At 33.4% G+C, this 26304-nt stretch overlaps 2 protein-coding genes across 6 annotated transcripts; one reads left to right on the top strand and one right to left on the bottom strand.

Annotated features, from left to right (window-relative positions):
• Positions 1–6201: 6201 nt before the first annotated feature.
• Positions 6202–10440, top strand: LOC111278071 (uncharacterized). Of its 5 annotated transcripts, none has more exons than XR_002688737.2 (7): positions 6202–6907; positions 7217–7385; positions 7691–8377; positions 9029–9476; positions 9570–9651; positions 9717–9781; positions 10018–10157. XR_002688737.2 is itself a non-coding variant. In XM_022864511.2 (7 exons), exons 1-6 carry the CDS (start codon positions 6677–6679, stop codon positions 9726–9728), a joined length of 1629 nt encoding a protein of 542 aa, XP_022720246.2. In that variant the 5' UTR covers positions 6202–6676; the 3' UTR covers positions 9729–9769; positions 10018–10154. The 5 variants fall into 5 exon arrangements, 3 of the variants coding, with proteins under 3 accessions (XP_022720246.2, XP_022720243.2, XP_022720244.2); XM_022864511.2 differs by having other exon boundaries at positions 9717–9769; positions 10018–10154; XR_016344099.1 differs by having other exon boundaries at positions 9570–9769; positions 10018–10154.
• A 2577-nt stretch (positions 10441–13017) lies between these two features.
• Positions 13018–21325, bottom strand: LOC111278068 (auxin response factor 6-like). Its single transcript, XM_022864505.2, has 14 exons — positions 20109–21325; positions 19260–19372; positions 17871–17969; positions 17732–17788; positions 17494–17649; positions 17318–17402; positions 16937–17027; positions 16274–16438; positions 16058–16180; positions 15675–15750; positions 15412–15559; positions 14107–15266; positions 13737–13927; positions 13018–13472 (listed from the first exon to the last, which is right to left on the bottom strand). The coding sequence occupies exons 1-14, from the start codon at positions 20149–20151 to the stop codon at positions 13274–13276; spliced, it is 2706 nt and encodes a 901-aa protein (XP_022720240.2). The 5' UTR covers positions 20152–21325; the 3' UTR covers positions 13018–13273.
• Between the last annotated feature and the right edge of the window lie 4979 nt (positions 21326–26304).

Here is a 26304-nt window from a genome sequence, read left to right as displayed (position 1 = left end):
TTTTTAATTTTTAATTTATTATACTTCAAATAAATTAAATAAAATTATCCAATAAAATATTAAAACACCAAAATATTATATTAAAAACTTTAATAACTTAAAATAAAATAAGTAATTTATTATTTTTAGTTTTATATATAGTTTTTATTATATTTCGGTTAAATTTTTTATTAATTTAAAAATCAAATTAATCAAAAATTAAAATATTTCTAAAATAAATTTTGATAATAAATTAAAATTAATTTGATAATCATCTAATTAACTTAATTAAATCGATTCAATCAATTAATTAAATTAAAATTAAATTTGGAATGCCTTTAATTAAATGGATCTGTGTACTTAAACTAAATGTTTAACATTCTACTAAAAAATAATTAAGTTAATAATAAATCAAAATAAATGGAAATGAACAGTTGAATCATTGACAGGTGCATGGGTCGGCCATGAAGCAGACATAAGCGAGTCAAAGCCCCACCATTGTCTTAAACCAGGGCTCCTCCACCTTTTGCATTTCTCCTTTCATCTTTCCAGATGGTTTGGCTCCTTTCACCGGTCAGATGCCTTCAATGAGTAGTAGTTGCAAACGTCGAAGCAGTATATGCTTGTATCATAATATGATAACTTTATTCGCTTTAACGAACAATGTATTGCTGAAATTCCGATTTATCATAATATGATAATCGAGGGACTCAGTTCAGCTAGTTATAGTTAGATTTATGTTTACAGCACATGTACATATCAATTGAATTCTTGAGTAGTGAAATTCAGATTTAACATGAAAAACTTTTGCAAATTTTACTGTTAGTCCATAACCAAAGCTACTAAGAAACAGAAACGAAAACTGCAGCCTGGTACATAATATGATATTCAATGGACTTTTATGTCTGGTGTGTAAACAAAAAAATAAAGAAGGCTTCCCTTCTCAATAAAATAAGGAATGTAAAAATGAGTGTAAATGGGTAAGGATCGATTGGTTTACTGCATAAAACCACAAGTTTCTTGCCTTCACCATTGTCCCAGTCAGACGCAACAAGAACTCAGAATTAGTTCAAGGAGCGCTTAACCAACAATTTTGGGGCAAATAGCTGATTGGTGGAAGTGGACTAGAAAAAAGGACCAAATAAAAATGGGCTTCACCAAACTTTGAGCTTTAGGGCCTTATTCTGAGCTGAACCTCAATCCTACCAAAGCGTAAACTTGGGCTAGATTTCCCAGCCTTGCACATCTTTATGCTGGGTCATTACTCCTAACAAACCCAGTGGCCCGTGGCCGGTGTCCCTGGCTTGTCTCCGTTGATCGATCGAGCTTGCTATAATGTGAGAGGCATATGGAGCAAGTTTGTCCCACTCTGTAGCCTTTAGGGGAATCACTTGATCGAGCTTGTCACCCTATGCCAAGAATGAATTATTTCAGGTTATGTACCAAAAAGCTTCTCTTTATTAAGTAGTATTTTCTTTTCCTGTCCTCTTATCTGATATGATGTTCATATTTTGACAGGAAAAGTAATAATAATTGTTAGTCTTCAAACTAACATCAACTAAGAAGTGCTTATTGCTGCAAATCATAGAACCTGGATCCTCAAAGTACGAAAGATTTCAATTCCGTTAATTGGTAAAAGTCTAAAAAGATGGTTTCCGGTCATGATTTCTTGAGGGGAAGAAAAAAAAAATCGTACTAATCAGGAAAACTGTTGCTGTTAGCTAAAAGTATAGGAGACTTCATTCAGGAAAATGAACCTAATTTAAAACAAAAAAGGAACAGACTCTACTTTTTTCACCCTTTTTCACAAAGCTATAATGTGCACATTAGCATTTCAACCAACTTCATAGATTCATATTAATAACCTATCTCCATTTATTTGAGCTTGAACTTGGTTTTGGGATCAATAACAGAAAGGCTATCAATTAGCTTCTAAATCACTTTTAACCCACCCTGACAGGTTGCCTGAAGAATCAACATCAATTGCCAAGCTCTTGAAGGCAACCAAAAACCTTTGGTTGGTGAGATTTTTCTATAATTCTATATACGTCCTCAAACAAGTACCTGCCCATCAATAAATTGCATGACCCACATAAAAGGGTAACTGAGAATTTTGAATTGCTATAGCTTTAACAAGTTTTTATGTTTCCATCTTTATTCAAGTCCTTCCTGCCAAAAGGTCCTATTCCATGATTGACCATAAAGCTAAAAAAACATAGATTAATGTCTGAACTTTTGAACAAAGAAGAAATAAGGAAAAGAAAGTGATTTACAAACCAAAACTTTCAAAGATTGGAGGAAAAGTTGAGAAATAAGGGACCCAAATGAGAAAAATGAAAGATTATCCCGCTCATTTCAGTCAATCACCATTTTTATTTTTATTTTTTTGAACTAGTCCAATTTAGGCACTTAGTATTCCCTGCATTATCATGTCCCACATTCAATGGAATTTCCACAGCAAAATCAAGTTCAAATAAGTGCTATTGTTTTCTGCACATTCACATGTAAAGGCTAAGTCTAGACCATGTCTGGTTGGTATGAAATTTCTCCAATTAGTTGAGGAAGTTTGAAAAAAGTTTGGATACTTTATTTTTATGAACCTAATGAAATAGGAGGGAAATATGAACAAAGGTCTTTATGATGTCATGAATGAAATTTTGGATAGTCCTGCCAAATAATTCTAAAAAAAAATTAAATTACAGGTTTCCCCAACATTTTTCAGCCATTTTTTGATTTGTGAACCAGATTTCCCTCCATTCTAAAGATTTTTTTGTTTTAGGAATAAAGAAACATTAAGGAAATCCAAGTTTTGAAGCTTCAAACAAAAAAAAAACAAAAATGGCAGAAAAGAAAAGATCAGACAATATGCTGCTGCCAAGGGGTTAAAATTGACCTGCTCTACTGTGATAGAAATGGAACCCTGTCAATTTCTATGAGGTAGAAGGAGACAGAATTTAAATACATTAAAGATAGATAACAATTTTTGTTTTTTTGTTTTCATTCGTTAATGAAGAGGTACATGCCATTACCAAGAGAATTTGTACTTTAAAAGGATCAAGTTTTAAGACTTCCATACTAGTTAAAATCCAATGTACTAGGAATCAGCAGGCTTATTAAGGACACATCCAAAAGAAAAACATATTTAACATATTATTACAAAAAATCTGAAACAACCGTGATCATATTATATAAAAAAACAAAAAAAAAAACCCTTTTCTTGCCACGTGATATATGGTCAAAATGATTTGGCAAAGTCGCCCTTTTCTCACATAATATTACACACCAAAGGGCCGGCCAGCCAAGGGGGGTTAGGGCAGGTCAGGCCCTGGCCAATGACATCCAGGCTTCTGCCATTGCCCTAAATTACAGAAGGACGTGGACCACTGACAATGGGAACATTACATGTGAATACATCTCCAAACGCACAATTCACACACGCACAGTCCCACACTCCCCCATTGTTGACACCTTTATTGCATAAAGAATGTTTTTGGTCACCTCCTTTAAGCCAAATTCTTCCAACAAAATTAATGCTTACATAAAAAAATGTTAACTGGTGTTAGTACTATTTTTTTCTAAATTATGCATTGGATTTTGTAGCCTATAAACATTTTTATAGAGAAAAAGAACCCCTAATGTTATTCCATCCGGGGATTTCTTTCATGGGTTAGGTCTATTATGCCAAAAATCATATGATAAAAGAAAATTTTTAATTTTTTTTAAGATCAACTTGGAATTTTTTTTTGTAACGTTATATCTCAAGTCTCATGGCATTGTTATCATTGAAAAGAGATTAAAAAAATCTCATCTAATTACATTAATAAGCCAAAAAAACTACATTAATATGATTAATCAAAATATCCAAATGTCTACGGATCAATATTATAATGAAATTATGAATAAATTGTGACATGTTGTAAAACTTAAGATTCAAATCTAAACAACCCTAACCTCTAACCCCAATATAAAAACTATTGATGATGAAATTAATGATAAAGAAATCTTCTTATAATAATCCAATCATATCCTATCCATTTGGTGAGCAGTATTATCAAATCAAAACCTAATTAACTTTTTTCCAAAAAGCAAACCCAAATTTGAATCATGTATCTAAATATATATAGACAAAAATTGGATTGCTTTTCCTTTCTTAGTTATCATTTTGTAAATGAAGGATTAACAATTGTTGATAAATGGTGTCATAATCTTAACCAAAAGAACTGGTATAAACTTCTTTTTACCAGGAAAAAAAAACCTTAATAATTTATATCAATACAAGTTTTTTCTTTTTTTTTTTCCAGGTATCACTTTATTCAAGCTCAACATTTCGTTTCAAACCCATGGAAGGATATCATCAAATACAAAGAAAGAAAATTTTTAACAGTTGCTTATTGAATTACATTATCAGACACTAAAAATAATCTTTTTTTTTTCTCTTTTAATGCCCCAAAACCAAGGGGTTCCTTTATTTCAAAGGGCAAAAAAAAAAAACAAAAGGAGAGGAGGTACGTTATAGAATTCTGAACTCTCTCTCCTCTATTTCATCTGACACTGTTCAATGTTTAATTCACATAAAACAAAAAGGGGACATTGGTTTGGTCACGGATGTGTTGCTCCCACAGTATCTTTGACTGCTGACTTAAGAGGAATAGTTAGGTGCCCTTCCAAAATCCATGGAATCATTTAACATTTGAACGATAGTCAGAGGAGCAGCTGGACTGCTTCTGCTTGTATAAACCCTTTTTTTTTTCCAACTTTATTATTGATTATTATTAACACTTGTTTAGGCTAGAGTCTGATCCAGGAGCCATTAATATGGTTGGATAAAAAACAAAAAATTTTTAAGTTTCTAAAAAAGACAGTCGTACAACAGAGGAAGAGAGGAAAAATTAGGGTCGAACTCCAATCTTAATCTCTTAAGATTTTTTTTATCATTAAATTAAAAAGCTAAAAATAATTAGAAAAACCCTTTTATAGTTAAATCTTTGTTCTGAAACCAAATGGGAACTAAGGCTCCATTTGGATTCACTCGTGGCTTCAATACGAGGAGAAAAAAAAAAATTTTTGGTGTAAAGGCACCATTTCATTCCATTTGGATGTTCATTAGTGTAGTGTGATAGAGCTTTTTCTCTGTACTGAAACAATAATTCTTCATTAATAAAAAATAATCTAGTAAGCCACTGAATTGGATCATTTATTATAATACCATCATTTTTTTTATTTTGTATTTATATTTAAATTAATTAATGTTTTATATTTTACCTGTTTAATATTATTTTATTAAGTTTTAATTGATATAAATATATTATTATCAATTTTAAAAATTATATATTATTTGACATAAAAATAATTTTTAATCATTTATTAATTTATATATTAAATAATTTAAATTTTTTATTTTATATAAATTTTAATTTAATATTCTTAATAATCATTTCTTATCTCATTACAATTCATCTTATCATTATTATTATATTTATATTTAAATATATATCTTATCATAAATTTTAATTTCACCATCATAATAATTAAATTTACCGTTATCACTATTATTAACCTTACCAAAATTAATTTTTTCGTTCATCTAAATAAATCATACGACACTGAGATAACTAGATTTGGTAGAAAGTCATGTCAATCACGTTCTCTCAACAACAGGAATTGGGATTAGATTTGGATTAGATTCACACTGCAAATGTCTTTCAACTTTCACCAAACCTTTGACACAAATGTAAGAAAACGCAAGAACCTTATTGCCCAATTTTGAACTTCCCCAACAACTCTCTCTTCACTCTTCAGTATCCATGTTACCCGTTACTTGTCATTGGTCAAACCAGAAGGAAAACGATCTCAAGCTTTAAGTTTAACCCAAGAAATGATGATTTTTGCTCTGTTTTTACAATGATGATAATAAAACTTTTGAATCTTGTACAGGCACTTTACACATTTTCTGCGTGCAAAAAATGCAAAAGAAAAATGGAACTTTGGAATAACGTGGGCCACCCTGAAAGGCAGTCAGTCCAAATTACCAGGTCAGTAATACTAAAGGAGGAGCATAAATTAAATGATTAGACTTGTTGATAATGTTCCAATCTGTCATTATTATGAATTCAAATATGATTTAACTACTCTTCTTTTCTTTCACAACTACCCTTTTCTCTTTCGTTACTTAATCCTCTAATTCCCTTTAAATTTGTTTTTCTATTGAAAATAAAACAGTGCAAAAAAAAAGAAGAAAGTGTATATAGTTGTGGGGTTTTATAGTTGAGAGAATTTTCCTTTTATTTATGTTTGCAAATTTTGTGAATGATTGATAATGGCCCATTTGCTTTTTTAGAAGGCAATGGCAGTTACTATGCAGAGCAAAATGAAATTCCACTTTTCATCATTGCAGGCAGTTGTTGAAAAGGCCATGGTGATCTTCATCATTTCCATATTTTCCTTTGTCTTTTGTTGAAAAAAAAAGTAACCCAGTTTTTTTTTAAAGTTACCAACAGAATTTCAATTTACTACAAAGAACTGGTTTTTGTAGTAACCGGCTGTTCCTCGGCTAGTTTTGAGTTTAAAGGTTGAAACTTTGGAATAGCGCTGACCAAGAGTTTCACATTGGTCGGCCCACACTGATACGGCCACGTCAGGTGGACCCAAAGACTGATGACGTGGCTGGATCAGAAGGGGGAAGATGTAGTAGGTTGTAATGGAGGGGAGAAATGAGAAGAAGAGAGGATCATTGTTTGAACAGTGGTCAAAGTCATACAAAACACTTGAAAACTCAAGAGTCTGTCAGGTTTTCTTCTGTCTATCTGCTTGTTTAACTTGGAAAGTTAGAAACTCTACAGTGAGAGAAGGAAAGAAAACAGTGTGTTTAGAGTATTATTGGAGTCAAGAGAGAAATCTAATGGAGTATGAGAGAATAGACAAGGTTCAGGTAAGCCATTTCTTTTGTTCTTTGAGCTTTTGTATGTTAATGGGTGGTTTTGAAGTTTTGGTTTATGAACTTTTAGTGTCAACTTTCTTGTACAAATGGGAGTTAAAATGTGAAATAAAAAATAAAAAAAAAACCTCAGCTTTGGGTGCTGAATTTTTTTTTTTTTTTCTGATCTGGGTTTTAAACAAATTTAAAAGTTTAAAGCTTTTGCTGTTCTTCTTTTATAGAATTAAAAGTGAGGAGAAACAAATTAAAGATTCTTTCTTTATTTTTTTTGCTTTTAATTCCCTTTTCTTATCTATACTGCAGAGCGGTATTTCGCCAAGTAAATTAAGGATGAAGCTGATGGGGCCTCATCATCACAGAAAGAAGGATGGGTCAAACAGCAACTCTTCAAGGACATCTCCGTCTAGGATTGAGGATTCTGAGTTTTTCGACAGTCTATTAGCCTCTAAAAATGGAGATTTTGATGAGGAAGGTTTGTTACTTTCTATCCTTTCTTCATTATTATAATTCATATATTGGACTTCCTTTGCGCTACAAAGCATCACACTAAAACTAGCAGTTAAGTTTCTTTATTATTTTTAATCTGGGTAGAAGTCTGCTACTTTTGAAGCTCTTATGATCTTATTTTTTGTCTTTGGTTGAAACATAATAGCACTAACATGGCTAAATATGCTTCCATTAGTTTCTTGGCCTGGTTCAGGCGGAGAGCAGATGCATTGAGCCAAGTGTTTTGTCTAAATTTGCCTGGTGATTTAAACATATTCTATCGAATTGCAGTTCCCAGCTTAGATGTTGCAGCTGTTAAAGTATCCAATGAGGTAGTGTCAGATTCCAGCCTAAATGATCAAATTTCTAGCCAACCAAAGGAGTCACTGCCAAGGGAGAGCGTTGAAGTGTGTCATGCTCAATTACAGCAATTCTCAAAGGGTGTTGATGGTAATACCAGCGCAATTCATCCCATGAGGACGCTAGAAGATGAAAATCTTGATTATGATAGTAATGCCAGTTCGTCAAGCTTTGAGTTTCATAAAGGGGAGAAAGCAGTACACAGTTCCATGACAAGGTCATACTCAAGACCTATGTCATCCAAGTGGAATGATGCAGAGAAATGGATAATGAACAGGCAAAACGTGCAAGCTACTTATTCTAAGAAGAATGCATTTCACAACCAAGCTAATCGATTTCCCATGACAAATATGGGGAGAGTTGCTCCAGAGTCGGCAAATTATGATCAGAGGTTAGCTGTTAATCGAATAGCTGACACTAAGAGAGTAGATTTCTGTCAAGCTGCTGTGCAGATGCCATTCGAGAAATTCTCTTTTACTCCTTCTGGAGCTCATCCTATTTCAGCGCAAGCATGTGGAGGAAACTTTTTAAGTGATCAGTGCCCTCAAAGTACAGATTTGAGGGAAGTGGCTCAGTGGGATTTATCTTGTATAAAAAGTTCAGCAGAAGATACAACAGGTAAATTTGCACATTGAGCCTCTATGCATTTGCTGCTTGAAAAAAAAAATATATATATATATATATATATGTAGACTACATATTAATGATGCACTGTGCTTCCAGGTTGATTAATAAGTCTACTGTAACATTTGATTAACATAATGACTACTTGCATTATAATGCGATTAATTAAGAACATTGAAATGTTTGAATCGCATGCAGCAGATTGAGCCATACGGCTGGGCTGCTTCCAGTCTTCTGGTCCCCAAATAGATGCTATGAGTTGAGTGAAGGGTTTATGAGGGTTAAGCATTATAACATATGATGATTTCTTTTATGAACCTTGAAACTATAATGTGAATTGATGGGTTTGATGCTTGCTTAACCCTGTGAGCCATGGGGAGTACCAATAAGGGATTTCCAGCTGCCTCATATCCTGATTTTTTTTTCTTTTCTGTGTGGGGAGGGGATGTAGAGGATAATTTGTAGAGTTTGATTTTTCTGCTGCCACAACATTGTCAGTTCATCTTTTAATAAATTTTGGACAATAGTTGCAATGTAAATTTCTTTTCCTTTTACCCTCACAAATTGCTTGAAACATTTTTTATATTCTTTAGTACACAAATTCTTTTTAGTCTTTATCTGATACCTTAAGATTTGACCTTGCAGTGCTGCCTGCAATAAGATCAGTTTCTATGAGAGATACAGGAACAGAAATGACCCCTGTTACAAGTCAAGAGCCTTCTAGGACTGCTACACCTGTAGGGGCAACAACCCCGCTCCGAAGCCCAACATCTTCAATCCCATCTACTCCCCGTAGAGGGGCACCAGCATCAACGCCTTTGGACCACGCTACAGATAATGAACCACAGCATCCTGCTGATAATGGCAAGAAAGAATTATCTGAGCAAGAAATGAAGCTTAAGACAAGAACAGAGATTGTAGCCCTTGGTGTCCAGCTTGGCAAGATGAATATTGCTGCTTGGGCAAGCAAAGACGAGAAGGAAAATATTACATCGTCAGTCGAAACCTCTAATATAGAGGAGCTTGAGCAGATTGAATATGAAAAGCGAGCAGCTGCATGGGAAGAAGCTGAAAAGTCTAAGCATGCGTCAAGGTTCTGATATGACCCTATACTTTGCAAATTTGTATGCTCATAAAACTATTTCCCATCAATTTATTTTTCTGAATGCATACCTCAATTTCTTAGGTACAAGTGTGAAGAGATTAAAATTCAAGCATGGGAGAGTCAACAGAGAGCAAAACTAGAAGCAGAAATGCGAAGAATAGAGGTTTCTGAAATCCCTTTTCTCATTACATAAAAATTTAAAGATTACTGATCTCTTTTTTATGGCAGTTGGTAGTGTAAAAGCTCAATGAAAAAGAGAGTAAACCTGGAATCAGACAATGGTAGGAAAGACAGTTATGTTCATCTTACCTCAAATCTTCTGACATGATTCAACAGAAATGGACCTTGAAATATGGTCGGCTTTGGGTTGAGATCATGCATTTAACTGAATTAAGTGCCATTACAAAATCTAAAGTATTTGACTCAAGTGTTTGTGTAACCAGAAAGATTGCAATCATAAAGGATCATTTATGTGACCATATGCTGAGCTATAAGTACTGGTAATAATTACAAGTCTTTCACCTTTCAGGCAAAAGTAAAGCAAATGAGAGCCCAAGCTCAAGCAAAGATGGTGAAGAAGATTGCCATGGCTAGGCAAAGATCAGAAGAAAAACGAACTGCAGCCAAAGCCAGAAAAAATCGAGATGCTGAAAGAACTGCTGCTCAAGTAGAATACATACGCCAAACCGGAAGAATGCCATCATCTCATTACATCTGTTGTGGTTGGTTTCATAATGTATAGTAAACAATGAATAAAAGCAAAATTGCTCATACACCTGTTGAGCCAATGTAGCATCTCTTGTACTTTGTTTTGAGTATTAACTATGGTCAAGGAGTGTTGCATTTACAGAGTGGCCTTAGCCCTTGGTTTTTGCATAGTTGTTATATGAAAAGTTGAAATGAATAATGCAACTGATGCAATAAATGTCAATTCCAATAGTATTTTCATACCAATCATAGGGAGAGACTCTTGTTCCAAGTTTGACATTAACTTATGACTTAAATGGAGTCACTCAGTTGAGGCTAGTTTCAAGAATTCAAGGGCATCGGTATACTTTCCAAATTTAATTAATTGATTCATGACATCTAATGGTTTTAGGATTCGAATCTCTGTACTTAAAATTTTTTCTCTTATTTTCGTTTCACGATGTCTTTTGAAAAAAAAAAAAACAAAAAATCAATATTTAACTCTTTTTTTAATTCTTTTTACGGACTATTTAAAAAAAAAAATTACCTTGCCAACGGTTTTAAAGCTCATTCGGGACTGGGCTGCTGGCCTTTTTTGAAGGCAGTTGTGTTTAAGCCAGCCCAATGGGGCAAACCGCTGGGAAGTGGGAACTCTGCAAACAGGTTTGTTAACATGAATGCATAATATTGGTGCTTAAGAGTCCGGACATGGTTTATATCGGCCTGTAGCCTTGAAGACTTAGGCTTCAGCCAATCCTCAACCTCCGAAAAAGATTAGACCCATGTCAACCAAATTCTCTAAACAATTTTCCTATACTTGACAGGATCTCTATATAAATATTTTGAGCTCCTGGAGGGTTCTATATGGCTTGAAAATTGGGCCAAGGACTTAGTTTATGTAAACCAAGCATATTCTTTTAGGAACAATAGGCTTTCTACATCAAGTTTCCCACAAGTAATCCTGAACCTCTTCTCCTCTAGATGACCTTTGTTTTGTGATTTTACCCATGCATTAATTTCTTTTTATGAATGTTGCTGAAAGCAATCAAGGGTGAAAAGAAACGAAATGATATTTGTGCAAAGGAGTTGATGGATTCAGACAATTGATAATGTACAAAGTAGAAAAAAGAAGTGAAAGAGAACATCAAAAGAGTAGTTTGTTTGAGTTCAAATATTGTATGAACATAATTTTAATGAAACTAAACTTGCTGTACTGTATGTTCATTACTCTCCAAGGGTTTGCACTCCTAAGGACATTGGCTTAAATCTGAATGATATCGGGAGCACAGAAAAGCTCTGACAAAATCTTTGAAAAACGAGTTCCTCTCACCATCGGCAAATCTCTTACAGCTAAAAGTAAATTCTTCCAGTACTTGCTTGCCAACCAAACATGAGTGCAGCTGCCAAGTGCCAACACACATACAATTCCCACGGATTAAACGATTTTGAACGTTTTCTTTTTGGCCATGATACATGCTTGGCAGAACATGGTGTTAACTGTCATGCAAAAGCTTTGATGCAGTGCAAGTTAAAAGGAAAAAGGACATCCCTCTCAACCCCACCAAAACATAAAGAGCTTTGAGGGGGAGGTTGTTGGTTTGCCAACTCAAACCCTTTAATTTTGAGTTGGTACTATTATTGTTAATAGGTACCCTATCTTCTGTTTTTGATGGATGAAGTTTTCAGAAATATTTGAACCTAGTGAGATGCCTGCCCTACCCTTTTGTCACCATTCCATCCCTCTATTGTCAAATGCCCCACAACATGCAATCACAGCAACAAAAAGCTAACCCTTCATTTCAACCTTCAAACTGCGGCCACCCCAGTCCCACAAACCCAAAATGGAGACCTCAACTAATATCTTCTCTTTTTCTCTCCCCACCCTTCCTTTAAATTCATTGAAATGGGAATGTGGGAATTTCTACCACATTCCAATGAAAATGGCTTGTGGAGATGAGGGTAGAAGAACGAGGACAGATGCCTCACATGTCAGGCCCACCGACATCAACCTGGCCCATCAGTTAGGCTACGAATTATTGGAAGCCTTCCGTTTCATATGCTGCATGTGATTCCTATATGTTTTTTCAATTAAAGTACAAGAAGATTATAGTTTTTTTTTTTTTAAATCCAGGTGAGATAAAAGAATTGGTAACTTCAACGTTTTTCCAGCGATTTGTAGGGTTCCCATGCCATCAAATTTCACCTCTAAAGCTAGTCACAGAATTGCAGCAGACATTTTGATCTGCGCCCCTAACAAGTCTTTGAAGGCATAAAAATATGTACTAGATACGATGTTTTAGACCTAGAGAGATTGATTTTTGTTGTCTTGCTGATCTTCAGAACCTTTTCAATTTGCTTTAGAATACCATCGCAAAGATTGTTACGACATAATCACCGTGTCGTCTGGATAAACTGCAACGGAATCATCTAACATTTCCAGTCTAAGTGCCATCACTCATGCGCCTTCAAACAACCCCGACGGTGACTTTTTTCCTGGATATGTTTGAAGGAACAGCCTTACTTTTCCCTTCAGCTCCTCTTCAGGTTGGATTATCGACAACCCAGCTAGGTTTGATGAGCTTCTGATAATGGTGAAAGTAGGGTCGATGTTTACTTTTCAAATTTTGGAACAAATCAAGAAAAGGGGTCATTTTCACACTAATGGAATCGAGAAATGGTTGGTTCTTTTATCACACGGCTCTTGGATTTATTAGCCATCCAATTCCATACCAGAAAGGAATTTTCTAAACTTGGGAAACTTCAAAAAGATAGTTTAACATCATGCTCATTGTCGTATGTTCTATATCCTTCACCTCATAATAAATTGACTACTCAAAGAATGTGAGGGGATAAGCCAACTAGCTTCACAAATATTGATATCCTAATAAATATGGATTGTACATATTTCATTGACATATGCGACAAATATCTCTTATAATTACAGTATTTAGCTTATATATATATATATATATATATATATATATATATATATAGAAACTTCAAGCTCGAGTCAGGTAGCTCTTTCCACCTACCATAAAAGGGTTCCAAGAGAGGATAATATTACAGCAGAGAAACAGTATCTTAAGTGGTCAAATTCTTCAGTAATCCAAAGACCCCACGGTTGCAATACCAGAGCTTAAATTTCTCGAGTCCTGCCTGCTCACATAGTCATCACAACTGCCATTGGAGAGCCTCTGAACTGGGACAGAGCTTAGAAGCTCTAGGCCTCGTTTACCCATTTGCTGCACTTCCGGCGGTGATAGTATCTTGATACACCACACACTGTTCACAAACTCCCTGGTGGACGGAAAAAAATGAAAACGGAAGTCCGGAATTAGCAAATGAAGTTATCATGTTAAAAACCTAAAGAGATTTAAATTGCATGCACCTAAACGGTTGAAATTTACCCCCACGAAGTTTCATACATGTGCATGGCAAAAATATTTTTATAATAGGAATGCAACAATTTCTTGTATTATATGGGGTCCAAAGAACTCCAAGCATCCTAGAGATTGAGACAACTATATCCATACAATAGTAGCATGGAGAAAGGAAACTCACGGCCAGGGGTCATCGCCAAGAAGAAGAATATCATTCTCCCGGTCAACGAATACAAGCTGCCAGCCTGATCTCGGAGGGTCCTCTAACTGGCCTTCAAGGCCAAACATTCGTGCGAGTTCGCCACGCAGCTCATTGTAGCTGCTGAATTTGGAGATATCCAATGACCTCCCAAAGGACCCTGATTTATAAACCTGTTCCACGGTAACAATATTCAACATCAATGTCTGAAAAACAAGGTAATAATAACAGTGCCAACAGATCAAACTAGCAACACATAAAAGAGAACCAAAATTCACAAACCAAATGGAACTCATAACAACAGTCAAATTCATTAATCTAGAAGTATAATTAAAAACAAAAGGCAACTGACCTTAACATAGGTTTGTGGGTTTCCTTGGCACACATTTTCCGGAGACTGCAAGAATCCCGATTCATCAATGCAGCTGGAAGGTGTCATTACTGGATTAACTGAAAAATCAGTGCCTGAAGTACTCGTATAATTAGAAGAGAAGGGTATAGTAGTGGAATCACTATCGCTGCCAACTCCCCTAAGGCTTGACATCCCATTTTGCATTAGAAGTGATGAAGGCTCTATATTAACACCAAACAAGAGATGGCTTTGTGGATCAGAACCCCCATCTTGGTCTATTGAGCACTCCCTGCCAGGAAAGGGTGGAAGCGAAATAGAATTTTGAGACATGTTTGTCCGGGGTGTACCCAACTGTTCCACCTGTGGCAGAATGCACTGTGGAGATCCAGATGAGAGAACATCAACAGCAGCCCGCTTAGATGGCCATCCGACAGAAGTAATTACAGGGTTGGATCTATTGAGCAGATTGGACGATTCATCTTGGGGGAAAGAACCCAAAAGACTATGTAAAGGAGAGACAATAGGGCTGGTCACAGGGTTCCCATTTGAATCAGAAAAACTGTGTTGTTGGCAAAGTGAAGGTATGGCTTGCAAAGGTGATGACTTTGATTGAGAGGCTGAAGCATATTGTGACATGGCAGAAACTGCACTAGAAATCTGCTGATGATCGACCAGTTGCTGGTGTTGCTGTGACAGTGGATGCTGCAGCTGCTGTTGATGTTGCTGTTGGTTATTAAACAAGTTCTCGTGATGCAATTGTTGCTGAAGAACATGTGGCTGAGTTTGAACCTGAGCCTTCAACTGAGCCTGATGCTGGTTGTCTTCAACACCCTGAAGAAAACCCCGAGGCTGAGACTGCTGCAACGTCTGGGGCTGAATTAAAGCAGCAGGCCTGCTGGGGAAATTTTGGGGTTGCTGGAATTGCAGAAGGGAAGCAGTTGCTGGTTTGGAAGGCTCCACAGCTCTCATCTCTTGCAGTGCAGCAGCAGCCATGGCTTGGTACACGTCAGGCTGCAAACCCAGCATGGAAGCATCTAGCCTTGGCTGCATCCATGGTGTAACTCCAATCCCCTGAAAATTCAGAGAATGCATTCCTCGATCTGCATCCCCTCGTAGCCACATAAGTGGAGAACTCATGCCTAAATCATCATCCTTGATGCCTAAGAGCAAGAGAAAGTCAAATTAAAAGGAATAAGGATGTTAAGGAATAATATACATAAATAAAAAGAAATAAGCATTTTTCGAATTTCAAATGCAACATATAGGAGATGAGAGAAGATGAGAGAAATAAAACAGGTAGCATACCATTGAAAGAAGGTAATCCTGGTGGCCATGGTCGCTTAAGCCTTAAAGAAAAGGGAGATGTATACATTGGGAATGTTGTCAATGGTTCAATCTCCCATAAGGAAACTCTTGGCTGCCTTTCTCCAGCTGTTGATTCATCCCAGCCAACCTGCACGAATAAGTTAAAGTCCATAAAATCTCATCACCATTGATAGAAAATCTAAAATAACAAATATGCAAGATTCTCAATAAATAAATGGTGAATGCAATCATTCTAAACATACCTTGACTGATCGCCAATATGAATTTGGCCAGCGAACAGGATCTAAGTCACTTATGCCAGTTATCGTGCCCATGTATCTGGGAAATGCACAATCATCAGATGCAACGTCCATAATGTTCACAAGTAAGTACGCATATGAGATGGGGCACAAAAAGGAATAGAACATGTTGATTGGTTTGATGATCAACCAAGGCATCAGAAAAGAGAATGAATAAAACAGCAGATCTAACTTCAACATATAGCATAACTGCAATTTAATCTTTTGTAATGAAAGCCAGTCAGACATCAATCCACTGTTAAAATAATGATAATTTAATCCTATTTTAAGGAAGCTATTTCAAACAGTAAGAATCAACTGTTAAAAGCAAAAAGTTTGACACTTACCGACGAACACTTGATTCTTCTGTTTCAAAAAGCATTCTAAAGCGCATACCAACAGAAACTCGAGTATGATAGACAGCTTTGATATATTTAGCCATTGGTATGACAAATTCTGATGGACTAGCCCTGAATTAAAGCAGAATAAGTTTAGATCGGATGTAAAATCACTAGTTAGGACATCTTCAATAATTACAGAGATGGATAGCAATGGCACTAAACCTTGGGTTATAAAATATAGTGAAGCGACTATTTGTTGCAGCTGCATGAGCAGCAGCAGCAAGAAGCCCTAAATGCATGCTATCACTTGATAAAACTGATGAAGGCATTACAGTTTGAGGTCGATTAGCTCGTCGTATACCAAGAAGTAATTGATTTTTTTCATTCCTGTCAAAATAACCCATATGTTGGTTTGAGCATCAACATACCGAAAATCTACAGGAAATAGCATTTTAGAGAGCCACGAAGTCAGAGTAACAGAAAAATCAAGACAGAAAGAGAGTGCATTCTCAATGCCTGCACCTTCAAATAACACATGAGGAGAAGAAATGGTTCTAAATAGTCCCTGAGGAATATTTTTAGCCCAAAACTCAACTAATAACATGCACCAAAACCAACGTTTTATCATGCGTTTTCACACAAATTCATCTGTGTTTTTGGCTAGATATCCGAGAAAAGAAAAAAAATGTGTATAGATACAAGTAACTCAAGCTAGAATTCTCAAGAACTTTTTTTTTTTTTTGGCAGGCAAGAATGCCAAAGTTCAACTAAAGAACAGCAAGAATCATACACTTGGACACTGGAATACTAGAGAAAAGAATTAAATCCAGTCTCTTCTGGTGCAAGTAGAGGCAAGCTAAAATGGGAGACAAGCCAGGTACCTACCAGATAAAAAGCACTGAATCACCCGCAACTAGTCTTTTAGCACTTACAAATACACTCCACCCTGTTGTCAAGAGGTGCCTTTTGGGCTGGCCTGCATGGGTACAAGTCATTGACTGTTAGTTTAAGTGCAACTTATAGTCTTAGGGCAATTTAATGGTTGGAATAAAACCACCGTATGCCATACATGACGAATAATCAACAGTAGCCACAATTATAATTCAGGTAGTGTCAATTGTCTAAGTGATTATGACTTCTTCAGCACACATGATAAGTTAAAAAGCCATTTTCTACATCTTTGCAAAGAATATGAAGCTGAGAATTCCATTTCTTGGTGAAACATATACACATTTGAAGAGGAAAAGGGAGTACTTCATAACTCACCCCGAAATATATGCCTAAATTTCCATTCATTATCATGCAAGTCCCTTGCAGTTAACTCTTGAGCTGGAGGCTGCTGGGAGAAGTCCTGCAAGCAATCAATAGCATAAAATTAGAAATAAACCATTGCAATTAAATGCACAAGAGGACATCGACACTCTATGGTGACAACAGTTTACCAGTGGAGGAAACACTTTTTCAGCTGCTCGGCGAGGAACAGAGAACCCGCCATGAGTGCTTGTGTCACTGGCTGTTAATGTTTTACAGAAATAATTTGTCGGCTGTTTATTGGGACTGCCCAATTCTGCTGGTAGGTAAGTCTCCTTTTGTTCTTGCTGTAGAACAAATAATCTTCAACACTTGAAGAAATCAATAAGACTGACAGAATCACAAGAGAACCGAGACAAAATAGCATACCGGACTCAGTGGCTGCAAGGTCATTTGTGCATATACTTCATCTGTCTCAATATCTGCCTGAAGTTGGCAAATTTTGAGGCTTCAGAGACAATTCAATAGGAGGACATAGCATCAGAAAACCAAACTAAACAAGCCTTACATGCATGGTGACATTATGAAGCTGACAAATAAGTTGTGGAGGTAAGCTTGGGTAGTTAGGTATCTGGGCATCCACTTCCTTGTTGGTTGATGCAGCTACCTAAAAAGAAAACCACCAATATATGATTCAAAAAATATGTTTGGTTACCGAATATGATGTCTAATAAAGTACAATGAACCACTTTACTTGGAAAGAACCAAATTGATAACGTCAAGTAATGTGATTGATTGCCAATGACTCTTAAGTTACAGTCAGGCACGGAGAGCAAAACACAATATAAGGACACCAATTTCAACACCTTAAGTTGTCTCATAAGAGGTTTACATTAAAAATTACATATTTGAAACATGCCATGTACATGAATAACAGAAGGACAGAGACTAATAACCAGCAATTATCACTCAAATGTGTACTTATATACCAATCCTTGCCAAAAAGAAAAGAGTTTTCAAACTTCAAATATAAAGAACCAGCAAAAATAACAGGATCTATACATCATAAACACCAGAGGGGACTCAAAATCTGGAAGAAAGATATTCCAGCTCCACCAAAGAGTGAATGAAAGCACGCCTTCACGAATGCATGGATTGTCACTCAATAAAGACATTAGTTTAACTAGAATTAGATTTGATACAGCTCCACCTATAGTTCCTTATGATCCATGACCACACAAGCACTTAGGATGATATAGCCAATGGTTCCCACCACATAGAACAAACCTCTTTTTACTGGCATTGGCAACCATGAACAGTCATTTATGGTCTCCCCTAACAAGGTGGGTTGGGGAAGTTAGATGTCAACAATGGGTTTCCAGGGACTTTCAACGACCAATAAATGTATACCGCAAGTTTTTAATGTTAGTGTGAGTCTGATAAAATATTATTTATGAGAGAATTATACAAAATTCCAGGCCAGAAAAATCCCCAGTTTTACTTTCCAGAAGTACACAAACCTCTGTTGATCTGATTTTAAAAAATTATCAAACTTCATTTAAATTTTATTTTAAAAAAGGATAAAAGGGTAAAAAAGCACATAGTATGCTAGAAGACTCAAGTCCACTATTGATCTACAGGAGGATCAATTATGATAGCAAAAAGGATTGCTCATGCCAATGGCCATACAGTAAGATGGTATTTGGAACTATCAAAGAGATGTATGATCGCCCTTTCGTTATTTACATTCTTTCAATCAATTGGAAAAGGGCAGTAATGATTATATGCTGCAAAATTACTTTTCCTCTTTCCTCGGCAAAGATAGTAAAACAATATTCATAATTTATTCTTCATGAAGCAATCGCAAGTTAATACATACATATCATCTGCAACACACAAAATCTGCTTCAAAATCCATTACTAGGAACAAGCTAATCCCAAATCCAAGCTTACTAACCTGTTCGCTATGACCCTGTGGAAAATAGACAACCCTACTTCCGACGGGAGGTAGAGAAACAAGAGGACCCGCACATGCATGCCAAAGTTCAGAGTTCAGAACTCTCTTCTCTCCTGCAAATTCTTATTTCGCATTAATTTAAAACTACTTCAACAAAATCAAAAGCGAAAATATATATAATTAAAGAAACTGAGCTGATATTGATTACAGACCCCCAATTAGTAAATTAAACATGTCATATAAAGGTCAAGGGATGCCAAAAGATAGAAAATCCAAACTTACAACAAATATGGGTATGCATTAAACTCTAGAATGACGCTTGAGCAGAACACAAAAAACAAACCCATATGCTACGTGAAGAAGCACAAATTCAGTAAGACATAACCATATTTAACATCTCAGCTTGTCATAAAGAAACGATGAATGAAATCAAAGTACAATAAAATTTTCAGAAAAAGATATCTTTTGCACTTCTTTACCCCAGACCAAAAAATTAAAAAAAAAAAAATGAATTAATAAAGACTGAATTCAACCAACCAAGTAACCAACAAAGAGAAAGCGTGCTATCCTCCTATGGCTTTGCATTTGAGACTTGGTAAATCCAAATAAACCGCAGTTACTGATCTGAGGTTTAACATTTTGAGGTTCCAGATCCTCCTATATTTTCTCAAGCCACAAACAAAGCCAATGGACATCCCAAATTCCACAACAACATGATAATATCGACTCCTCCTCTCTCCCCCTTCACCTCTTCCCAGAAACTCAATCTAATCCTTAGAAAAAAAAAAAAAAAAAAAAAAAGAGGGAGGAAAAAAGACAGAAACAGAAACTTGATAATAAGAAGCATACCTTCCTGAGTTTGTGGATTGAAACCAGCTGAAGAAAGTCTCATTTTTTTTCTAAGAAAAATTAGCAAAACCTTCAAATCCCAAGTTTATACTCTCAAAGATAAAGATCCCCACCCCAACAACCCTTCCTTTAACCACCACACCAATTAAGCACCAAAATCCTCCAAACAAGGACACCCACACTCAAAGACCTTTCTTTTTACTCTTTTGTCTCGACAAAAAACACCGTGTCTTAAGAGTAACCAGCTCCAATTGAGCAAAAAGCTCTCAATTTACCCATCAAAAAACAGACTTTAGAAACAACATAAAAACACAAAGCCCCGAGACTTCTTGTCTTTTTTTTTCAACCGAAACCGGTGTTACTACAAAAGACAATCGCTTTAAGCCTCATCCGCCTCCTATCTTCTTCTTCACCCAAAAACCCCAAGTGTTGTTCTCCTGAACCAAAACCTTCATGCTAAAACATCAACATAATCTTCTCTTTTTTATGCTCCAACACCTTAGCCCCACATTTCACCTCCTAAAAAAGACTTTTGATCCTTAAAGTGCAAACAAAACACCAGCTTTTTCTTTGGGTTCCTCGAAGCTTGTAACCACTAACGCCAGCAAGCAGAAATACCCAACAGATCTCAGCTTGAATGATGACGATTTTTCGCAGCCTCCCCCCAATAAGTTTCCTTTTTTAACAAAGAAAAGCCCAGATCTTTGTTCTCAGTCACAGACCAAAAAACTGATGCAAAGGGTACAAGTTAAAAGAATCATATAGTACTATTATGCATTGGGTTTTCTTCTCTCAAAGCTCTCTATCTCTCTGCTTCGTACAGTCCAACTGTATTCCAAAGCAGTATTGGGTATTTATAGATTTTGTTTGTCGAAGAATATATGTCTTATATCTATGGTTGAGGATTTCAGAGACGTAGATACTAAGGGAGGTGGCTCCTTTTGTTTCCAGCAATGGATGGAAATAGCAGTGGCGAGTGGTGACTAATGGAAGAGAATGGGCAGAGAGAGTGAGAGAGTTCCCTGTCGCTTACCAGTACTACTAATTTTACCACTTTCTTCCTATGCGGCTTGGTTTCTTTTCTATCTCTCTCTTTCTGCTATTGCTTTGCTCCTCCAATCAATGAATACACAACCGCCATTATTTTTTTTATGTCTTTTTTTTTATGTACCACTGAAAATTTTTTGGGAAAAGAAAAAGTTTTTAAGAGAGAGAATGTGTCAGATTTTTCGTAGAAGAAAAAAAAAATTTTTATTGGTAGTGCAAGACTTTGGGTCGTCAGACAAATTTTGGAGGTGATTGAATTGCCCTTCGATACTTGAATAATTACTAATGAACCATTTATTTGAAACAGGTTTTCTTTTTTATATTAAAGAAAAAAAAAAACCTTCGAAATTCAACATCCACATGAAATTGATGAGCCAGTTGCTGCTTTGGGCCAACATATAAGCCCAACAGCACAGTCCAATAGTATAGTTTCTATTATAGCATTATAACCAAAAATTTTTTGAAATTATTAATTTACCCTTAAATTCACTTATTTTATTATTTATTTAGTTGAATAAAATATTATGTACATAAATTTTTTTGAATTCATAATCTTTAAGTATCAACGGTAATAATATATCAATTGATTTAAGAATAATCGTTGTCATAGCCAAAATTGATGATAAAAAATGGTTTTTTAAAAGGAAAATGAAGTGATGGTAACTGGTGAATTAAATATTTTAAATCAAGGACAATATAAGATGAAAATTTTGTTTTTGGTCCAATTATTCACGTGTCTGCATTCTAACAAGGACGGGGATGGTTCCATTGCAAGACTTAGAAAGTTACAACCATCTTAGTCATAGGCACTTCCTTTTCTTTTATCATCTTTGACTTTAGCTTGTTCTTTTTCTCAAATAAAGGGTGAAAGATAAAAATATAAATATAAATTTTATATTTTTGAGAAGACAATAGCAATAATAAGTAATACATAAATCTTATAAAAAATTTATCATATTATTTTATTATATTTAAAATTAAAAATAAATTAAAAATAAATAAATTATTCAATCTCTTAAATTATGATAAAATAAATTATATCTGATAACTTAAAATAATTAACTATAAATCATACATTCGAAATGACTTTAATAAATAATCATCAATAAAATTTAAATTCAAAATTTTTTTATTAATATTATATTCAAAATTATTAAACTCAATATATGTCAATAGATCACATCCAACCAAAATGCTTGGATAGACTTTATTTATTACAAAATGATACAAGAATGCGACGGAAGGGCTATCTACATATTTTTCTTTAGTTAGGTCCACCTATCCAAGAAAATATACTATTTGAGGTGAAATTGTTAGGGAAATTATGAGTTTAGGGTCCCCTCTCATTTAAACTCAACGGGGGATCACATCCTTCCATAGGGTCCATCCAGTCGGAGAAAAGAAAAAACTGAATTTTTTTTTTTTAAATTGGGGTCCTTGCTTTTTATAATCCAGTCCGAGCTGTCGGTTCTTTTATAGGAATCTTAATCAATCTCTCAATATCTCATATAATTGAATATCAAAATATTCAAACTTCGTGAAATTTCTCAATCACTTCCTCTGCTTCTAAGCTTTGAAAACTGATACCTTGAATTTAAAATTTTGAAAATGAATAGAAATATTAAAATAATAGTATGATTTTAATTAACATTCCACTTTGCAAAGAAATTACAGTTACAGTGTTTTTATTGAAAACAATATTATTAGGTATCTCATCGTTTGTTGGTTCAAATGATAAAAATTTTAATTATAAATTTTATAAATAAAAAAATAAATTTAAAAAATTTATCTCTTTTATAAAATTCAATCTGATTTAATTTTAAATTAATCAAAATTTAAAATAATTATTGAATACCAAAAAATCAAGTAAAATATATATATTGTTAGGTGTGACATTTGTTTTTGCAGTCAATGTTCAGGAAAATCAAACAACTAACCAGTTTACCGGTTAGAAAAAACTTTAATGCAAGATTCCAGGAATATATGCTTGGAAAAGTAGATTTGCTAAGCTTATAGATGAAGCCAACTACAATTTAAGACTTAAAAATCATAATTAATTTTATCATTATAATATATATATTTTATTATAATAATAATTAATTTCATATGTTTTTATCTAATTCTCTTATTATTTATTATTTATGTTAATAAATTTATTATTTTAAAATATGATACGATGATATAAAAATATAAATATAAATATAAAAATATAAATATAAAAATATAAATATAAATATAAAAATATTAAATTGTAATTCTATTGGAAGAGGAGGCTAACATTATTTTTGGTTTGATCGGATATTATTCTATAACAGGATAAAGACTTTGGAGGGTCGTGGCCCTTATTTGTTCTCTTAGCTATGTTTATATAATGATATGATAAAAAATATATGAATATTACATCTTATATAAGTTAAAATTTTAATAAAATTATATATAAATTTAATAAAAATTAAAAAATATTTTTTATATTTGTACAAAATTAAAATATATAATTTTTATGTAATACATTAAATTAATACATAAGTTATTAATATTTTATATGCTATAAAAATAAAAATTATCATTTTTATCTCTCCCCACCGTATAAATCGTAAAACTGAATATATTTTTTATATATTTTTTATTTAAAATCTAAATAAAAAGAGGGATTTACTTTACGTATTTACGTTACCATTGGTTTGTAATATACGTACGTACGATAAAAATGAAATCAGGGGTTGAAGGACGAATCCTGACCATTGGTTTAAGGAAAGGTGGGACCCGAATGAGTTGTGATGGGGACTTGACGTTTAGTAACTGTTCACTTATTTATTGATCACTGTCAGAATCGTACGGTGGAGAAGCGGCACACGCAATAAATTGTCCCCACCCGGCTTTTATCACTCAAAAAATTCTAAAGATGAAACAGTTGTCAGTTGGGGTTGGGGAAGTGGCAGAAATTGTAATATTGATCAACTAGAAAACGAAATAAGGTGGGGCATTAAAATAAAAATCAAAGGATGAAATATCATTGTCATTTTTTTCTCCACTTGTTTTAGGTGAATTTTTTTAAAAAAATTTTTATATAAAAAAATTAAGAATAGATAAATTATTAATTTTTTGGATCAAAATAAAATATATTATATTTAATAATTTAAAATAAATATTTAAAAATTATATATTTAAAATTATTTTAATAAATAATTATCGATTAAATTTAAATTTAAAATTTATTCGAATGATATTTTTTTATTAATTAAATCAATTATTTATTAATAATTTTTCTTATGTAGATAGATTTTTTTTATAAGTAAAAAAATTTTTAAAACTATTTCATATAATGATACATAAAATATTTATTGATTTTAAATTATTTATAAAAAATATATATTTAAAAAATGATTGAATTATTTAAAAATTTTAAAATTTAAATAAAAAACCAATTAAAGAATATGAAAAGATAAATATTTTAAATTTTAAAAAAGTGAAGAATGAAATTCAAGATCAAATCACGTAATAAAAATTTTAAACTTTAAAATCTCAAAAAAATATTTTTATTTTAATAATTTTCTTTATAATCTTTTTATTTTTAAAATTCTTAACAATTTCAAATCACAATATCATTTTTTTAATTTGAAATATATTTATCAATTTAAAATTTATTTATACCTTTTAATTTAAAATTTATCGATACATTCTAATTATTATTTAATAAGCCTATAAATACGTTACTTTACTATTATTTTTTTTAATCTGTAAATTTTCTCACAAATAGCTACGTAAGTTTTTTCTCAAACTTACATTTTTATTTATTATTTCGATAATACATTTTTAAACATCTAGATGTCCATTTATATCTATTTATTAAAATTTCTTTTTTTTTTTAAACAGGTAAGAGCATTGTTTAAAATTTGTAACATTTTTAAATATCCATCTAAATCCATTTTTTAAACTAATAAGAGCATGTTGAAAATCAAGAGATTTTTAAATAATTTTATAAATATCTTTACTTGGTAATAAGAACATGTTGAAGATCATGAGCCTTTTAAACATTGTAGGGTATAAAAATAATCACTTAAGATGAAAATGATGCAAATTAAAAAAATTTAATTTCAAGTGATGAAATTTTTATTTTTTATTTTAACATTTTGTTGGTGTACTTAATAATATTATTTATAATATCTTTTGAATTTTTTCCCTTAAATATTATTTATAGTATGTTTTGAATTTTGTCAAATTTTTAATTAAAGTTCTTAATTTTATTATGATGTGATATTTTAATTATATTATATGTATTATATATATATCTTAAACATGATTAAATAGTATTAATCTATGTTTTTACATATTTAAATAAGTAGAGATAATTTGTGCATCACACAAGTAACAAAGTAATGTATCATAATTTAAAATGTTGAATGTTTCATGTCAATTGATTTAAAATTTAATTAAATTTATTTATATAATTAAATTTTAAAAAATAATTAAAAAATAATATAAATATTATCATAAACTAAAATATACAAAAAATTATCCCCAAGCCTTTAACCTAGTTTAAGAGGTTTGAGGGGACATCAAGGGCTTGGTTCAAAACCAAGTCTTCTCCTTTCTCCTTACTTGTATTAAGAGTTTTCCTTCTTTATGTAATAAAAAAAAAAAAAGAAATATACAAAAGATTTATTTGATTTATGTGAACGGATTTCATATAAGTAAAAGAATCAAAATCATTATAAATTACAACACAAAAACTAGTAATTTGCCTGAACCACATTGAATGGGGGATCCCTAGGGTTTGATCTCTTTCAATTAATGTTCATGGGCAAGAACTACCCCCCAACTGCTTTGGAGGTTTGGCCTATGGCCATGGCCATGCCCTACCTTCATTTTTTCCCCATTACAAGGATAAGGATGCCTTAAATTATTCATTATATAATTTCCATAAAATTGCAAATCAAGATCACATCATCATCCCATTTCTGGTTTACTGCCAAAGCTCTTGCCTCATCCAAATATGGTTATCGTGGAAAATTTTTTGCCTTCATCTCTTTCAAAACTAGAGCAAGTAAACATGGCTTGTCTTTCCCCCAATCCTCAATTAGAAGCCTAGCTGGTTCAACTGTGAAAAAGCATATATTGTTTGAATTTTTTTGGAATAATGGCATGATCT

The sequence above is a fragment of the Durio zibethinus genome, chromosome 8, assembly GCF_047325235.1.
Source record: "Durio zibethinus cultivar Kanyao isolate XHJ-2024 chromosome 8, ASM4732523v1, whole genome shotgun sequence".
Lineage (NCBI taxonomy): Eukaryota > Viridiplantae > Streptophyta > Magnoliopsida > Malvales > Malvaceae > Durio > Durio zibethinus.
This window is presented reverse-complemented; position numbering and strand designations above follow the sequence as displayed.